Source organism: Chaetura pelagica, unplaced genomic scaffold (genome assembly GCF_000747805.2).
Source record: "Chaetura pelagica isolate M959 unplaced genomic scaffold, ChaPel_1.0 scaffold391, whole genome shotgun sequence".
Taxonomy (NCBI): Eukaryota; Metazoa; Chordata; class Aves; order Apodiformes; family Apodidae; genus Chaetura; species Chaetura pelagica.
The window spans coordinates 1,585,360-1,591,955 of NW_009952047.1; the positions used below are offsets into that span (position 1 = coordinate 1,585,360).

The following is a 6,596-nucleotide window of genomic DNA, read 5'->3' on the forward strand; positions in this document are numbered from 1 at the left end:
ATCTGTGCCATGACTAGCACACATGCTCTTCTCTCCTTTTCCAACCAAGGTTCACCAGGGTTAAAAATTTAGTAGCTTTCATGTGTTATTTGAATGTATCTTGAGAAACATTTTCTATGATCCCAGTAAAGACTTCAAGCACAGCTGGAAGGGATCAAAGGGGACACCTACCAAATGTCCTTCCCTCTGTGTGGTAAGCCTTGCAGCCACTGCCTCCAAAGGCTCTTGTATGACTTTTAATCTACACATCCTCAGTACTTGTGGGACTGGGTTTCATTGACAGCTGTGCTAAGATGAACTCATTTAATACCATGTTCCTGAAACACCACCTTGAAAGTGTACAGCAGTTGCAGGAACCTTCCTGTTCCTTGCTGGCACACTGTGTATCTTTTCACAGGGAAGTCCTGCCTGCACTGTCTCTCTTGTCCCTCCTCAGTATAATAAGATTTAAATAGAGGCAAAAAATAAACTTTATCAATTGCACCCCTCCCTCCTAAAACGTGAAATACAAGACAGTCCAATTTAAGTGCCTGAGAATAATAAAAGCCTTTACCTTAATGCTTTTTCAGTTTACATGGGAGTAAAAATTAGAATGTCATTGGAGTTCAGCTGGAATGTAGCTAGAGGAAGAAAGGATCAGCTTCCACTATCAGGTTTATGTAGAAGCTCTAAGGCTTTTGAAATGTGATTAGATCAAGTCTGCCTCAACAATATAAAAAATTTAAGAATCTTAAACTTAAGATTTCATAATTGGTATGACTATACTTATAGAAAAATATCTGAAAACTGCAGCTAAATTAGCACTGAAAATTATATTAACTAAACATTAGTTAAAATATGTCTGTACCAGATTTGTTGTTTGAGAGCACAAGTTCAGGTTGTATCAGGCTTCAGTTTATTGGGTCATTTTGGGTCACACTAAATGCTAGAAGCAATCATCTGTATTAAGCCCAGATGAATCCCACACCAACAAAACTAAATGGAAAATTTTCACAAAGCCTAAACTTCCTTGCAACTGAAGGTTGTCTTAGGACAGTAACCTCCACTGATGGCTATCCTACCTACTTCAAAGGGGACGTTGCTATTTCATTACAGAGTTTATTGGGCTTTGATGGCATTAAGCCTGGCTGAAATTGAGTTTTGCAATCTAATTTTATACAGTACATTTTTATTGCTGTTGTCCTTATGCCTTGATCTCTGGAAGGATGCTTTTTTAACTCTGAGAAATACAATTTTTTACAGTTCAAAACAGTTTTATAACTGTGTTGTCACAAAAAGCATGTCTATTGTCGCAAAGAGTATGTACAAAGAGCCAGTATGTAGAATGGCAGTGTTTTATTCTTTGGGCAAAGAAGGGCTGTCAGTTTTATATATTAAATGACTTCTCTAGCAACAGTTAAGCACTTTCACAACTCGCAGTTGTCTGCAGGGGGCAGCAAGCAGTGGAGAGCACCACCATTTTGTCTTGAGGTGGCAAAGGAGCCCCAAAATGGCCGAGACGGTGTCTGCTTCTAAAAGCCAACAGAAAAGCTTAGGTGTTGGTGTCAGTCTGTTTTTGCTCAGTAAAGGGATCAAAACTTTTTATGCCTTCATTAACAGTTTTTAATGTGGAAAATAAAATCAAACCAATGTACTGGCATATCTACCAGCATAAATAAATGGTCCTCAGCCTTTCCATATGCATCTGTTAGGACTCTCTGACATTTTTTGGTAGCCCTGTGGCTTTAAATAACATTGAGAATCAATTAATTTATATCTCTGTAAAGTCACATAGGTGCCATTTTCCTCAATGTCAGATGTAGTTTCCTGAGACAGCAAAACAACACAAGGTTGGGGCCCACAAGAAAACAAAATCCCCTGGTATCCCCAGCCCATCAGATGCTCCCAAATTGTCTGGCTTTGGCTTTTGATTCACACTTTCAAAACAAGACAAGCTGGGCAAAAAAAATAGAGCCAGTCTCTCCTGCAGGACTGCAGATACCTGGAGATACAGCAGTTCCTCATGTCAAAAACAAATCCTGTTTCCAGCCAATGCTGAAAAAACTCTACAGGGCACCACTGGGCTGTAGTTGTGTTTCAGTCTCTCTTAGGGAACAAAGCAATGCAGACACCTGTAATGTTTTAGGAATGATGAGTCATTGAGCTGTGCCACCAGAAAAAAATCAATCCCCTTCCTCTTTGTTTATCTTATCTCTCTAATCCCATTTTACCACAGCTTTCAAAAAGACTGGGGTTAACCAACTTACTTTAGTGATTTAGGAAAAAAATGAGCTTTTTGTTTTTCAAAAGTTTTGTAAAAAGAAGATAACTTTTTCTTTCCCATTTTGGGGCCAACCTGACTAACAATTGTTAGAGCACAGCCCTGCTGTGTCAACAGTGATGTCAGCCTAACAGGTGAATAATAGCATCCTCCCTGAGATGTTTTTTTGTTGTTGCTGTTTTACTGTAACTGCAAAGTTTCTGGTACACTTAAAACGGCTCCTGACAAACACTGTGCAGCGAAACTTTTTGTCAACAGGATTACCAGGTAGTTCATCCAGAAGACCACTGTTGCATTTTGTAACTCAGAGACTTTTCTAAACAAATTATTTTCAGTTCTTGTGTTGCCTGAAAGTATGTGTGTGTGGGTTCATGGGTGTGAACCCTATTTCACAAGAGAGGAAGAAGGTATGATAGTTTTATGTCATAAGCAATAAAAACCACATGTTTGTATCATTATACATACAATCTGTAAAAAGATTACAGATATTTAATTCTTATCTGAGATTTATTGAACACCACAAATCTTGGGCTCTGCAGCAATAGGTGCTACCAGCCATTAAAAACTGTACACTCCCTTTCACATAAGAAATGTCCATCCCACTCAGGCCGAATCCAGTGTTCTCCCCTGCCCATTACAGTGGGACTACATGCTCTCCCTAGACAAAGAATCTTCAATCCCAGCCACAACTGCAATATTATTTTCACTACTATCCTTCTAATAGCAGGGACGTGACCACCAAAAGCAGCACGTTTATCCTTTTTGGGAACACTACTGTACAACCCACCCCACCACTACCAGAGATGCCTTCCCCTTTGCAAAACCTCCTTCAGCAAGCAGCAGAAGCAGAGCAGGGAAGAAGCCCACCCAAGCAAACCTTTTGGAAGTGTCTCGGCCAGGCTGAGGGCTGCCAGGGTGAGGACATGCATCAGGGGCACCTTCAGCAGGTCGTTCATGTTTGATCCAGAAGGCATCTGGCTCCTTCAGGCGAGGTGTGCGGGGCGGCCGGAGGGCTGCATGTCGGACGGCCGCGTGCGAGCTCCCCTGCTCTGCTAATGACGGAGCGGGGTCTGCGGGATCTAAGTATAATCAGGAATTCTCCCACCCGGCAGCGGTGATGGACGTGGCCAGCTGGTGTGTATCCACTTCGGTCAGTGTGAAAGCGTGGGGCTCGTGAAACAAGAGAAAGCAAATCCCTTCTGAATTCCTTCTAAGCAAACAGAGAAGAGTACAATAGGCAAATGCTTTTCCAGGGCAGTACCCCACCCCAGCACTGCCAAGTCACCAGGCCTTTATTCCAGCACTGTGTACATGCAGTAGTGGAAAAAATGCTTGCCACTGGATTTTCCTTCAGCTTAGGCCCCCTCTTTTTCTTTTTTTCTCCTCTCTCTTTCACATACACTCCCTCTGTCTTATTATAACCTTTCATGATTGGCTGCAATATGCCACCTGTTGCCCTGCTGATAGCATTTCTTTTCTTAACAGATGTATTTGTTGGAGCAGGGGAGGTTGGCACTGGGAGTTGAAAGTGCCCTTCTTTGCCAAGGAGGTATTGGTGTTTGAGAACCACTGCAGCATGCTGAGAAAGCAGAGCCTTGTCCTGAAAGCAGAGCTCAAAAAACATTACTATCCACAGTGGGAGTGACAGTTATACCCTGGAAGAAAAGGAACATTTTCTTTCAACATCACCAGTAGTCCAGGGTTGTGTACTGACATTATTAATCCCTCAGAAATACCTTCTTATCCACCACGTCTCTGCCTAAAGTGACAGGCTAAAATCAGGACTTACTTTCTATGAAGCTTAGAGAAGCACTAGACTTGAGATGATCTCCTGTCTTGCCCCATCTGAACAAAGCAGTCTACAGGACATCATCTTTTTCAAAAATAACAAGTCATTTGTATCATTTGTACTCCCCGTTTTTCCAGAGTAAGTAGTCATATGAAAAGCTTTTGCAATCAATCTTACCAATATCGAAAGGCTGATGTGGGGACAATATCTGCATGATACAGAGAAGAGAAACAGTTTAATAATCAGACTGAGGAGAATCTAATTGATAATGATACCCTGGGAACATGATTCCATATAATTTTTATCATGTTATCAGCAGAGCAGATGTGAGCTTTGCACTAAAAGGCATGGCTTGGGAAACATGCCAGCACAACATAGCACACTAAAAGGTACTATGAGTTCTCTGGCATTTTCTTTATTTGATGAACCTCTCAGTTTAGACCATTTCTTAGCAGTCATTTCTGCAATAAGCATACATACTTCAGCAGTGCTTCCTCTGAGGAGCAAAGGGAGTAGAGCTAGCCAGAGCTACACACATGAATCCCCATGGTTTGGCATAGTGTGATAATGGCAGTGTTACTTTGGGGGCATGCAAAGGCTGATTAAGAGAAAAGATCCCTGGAAAAGTGCTCCCCTGCAGATGAATAAAGGCAGGACCACTTGCTGAATGTGTTAGAGATCTTCCAGGAATTTTGGAGCTAGCAACAACAACAAAGGAAAACAACGAGACAACAACGAAACAACAATAATCTTACCAGGGAACAGAGAAATCCTGACTTGTGGCTGAACTTACAAATATTTGTTTTGTTTTGTTTAAGTAAATCACATCCAATTAATCTGCTCCATAGAAATGCAACTTTGTCTTTTAAGGTAAAATTCTCTCCACAGAGGGGACTTGACCAAAGACTTCTGCATCACTGGATTTCTGGGCTCAGCTATGTTACAAGGACTTTGAAACTGCACAATCCCATACAACTCCAAATAAAAACAATTCCCTTTTATTTGCCAGTTACAACATTTACAAATTACATTGACAGCAATGGCTGTTAAATGTTAATAATGCCTTTGCATTTTTAGGATTACAAAACTATTCCTAACCTTTCATTTCCTCTGCTTTATAAACTTTTAAGGACCACAGTGAGCTATGCTGCTTTAAACTGAGAGGATGTACATTTCAATTATGACAGGAGTAGAACGGATACATGTGCATGAGATGGAGTTGTTTTATTCTCTAGCTACACATGCCATACAGCTAGAAACAATACATACAGGAAGCTGGTGATCATCTGTGTCTATCATGGAAACATGTTTCTGTATAGAGTGATGTCAGTGGAAATGAAATACCGGTGACACCAAATTTTCTTTTATTCTAAGCTTTTTCCAGGCTTCCCTTATAAAAGCAAAACAACTTCTTCAGTTTTTACTCCCAGTAAATATGAGTTTGCTGCTTTCTGGTTGTTGGTGGTTTGGGTTGTTTTTTCCTAAGAAAGCTGAGATGCATACAGTTTACAGCTAATTGTTGTTTACAGCTGTTGTTATTTGTAGTCATGCCCCGAGGCCTCTGCCAAGATGATGTCCCAGCAGCTTACACAACTAGTGAGAAGAAGCAGTCCCTGGCTTTCATGCAGAAGAAACTTTGTTCCTACAAAGATTTGCACAGCAGCTTAATTCTGCACTGCAAACACCTCCACAGAAGTCAGTTCATGAACTTCACTGCAAAAGACAAGCTGTGCTGGAACATTCATTCAATCCAGGTACTTTTTTTCTCCTTTGCAAATTGCTTGGTATGTGACTTTTTAATAAACATAATATTTTAAAATAAATGCATAAATACAAAGGCAGAATTTTTGAGAATAAGCTGAAATGTTCAGATAATTCTCTTCCAGCTAACTAGTTGCTTGGCATCTCTCCACCATGATAAGGGGAAAATTGTTCTTCACTGTGCAGGATGGGACCATGCTGGACATCTCTTCTTCCTGCTGTACACATCCTCTTTCTCTCCTTCTTCAAAATGATCTGCTAGAAGCTGACAGTTTTACACACTAACGCAATGTGATTTCATCACAGGATACTTTTGAAAACTGCCTTTTGCCCTGTATCACCATCTGCAATGTCTTCTCCCTAGATGGTTCCAGATGTTCATCCAAGTAGACAGGCTAAAGCAGACCTTTCCAGCAGAAAATGTGCAGCCAGGGAAAAGACTCCTTCTGCAGAGTGACCCAGTGATGTTGCTTTGGCAATGGTCCCAGTCACCCAGCATCTGATGACTCACACAGAAATATCCAAGTTAGCACTAACCCAGCCTAACGAGCATCCATTCTAATGCAATGTTGTGAATATTTGTGCTGACAACATTCCTGAGTAGATACCAGTCTTCGGTTTTGGTGCTGCTGGTCTGCAGTCAGCCTTTTGAATACAATACAGATGTAGTTTCTGAAGTATGAGACCAGATCTGGGGCCTTACACAACAAGCCAGGCTATTTTTACTTGCTTTTCAACAGTAACAGGAGTCCCTAAGAATTACTAGGTCACAAGTATGCCATTCAA

General features: G+C 41.1%; 1 protein-coding gene across 1 annotated transcript in view; it reads right to left on the reverse strand.

Annotated features, from left to right (window-relative positions):
- Window positions 1-3,216, reverse strand: part of MUSK (muscle, skeletal, receptor tyrosine kinase) — a 56,467-nt gene extending 53,251 nt beyond the window's left edge. Inside the window, exon 1 of the mRNA XM_010002915.1 lies at window positions 3,138-3,216. Within this exon, the coding sequence (XP_010001217.1) occupies window positions 3,138-3,216 (79 nt within the window). The remainder of the gene's footprint in view (window positions 1-3,137) is intronic.
- Between the last annotated feature and the right edge of the window lie 3,380 nt (window positions 3,217-6,596).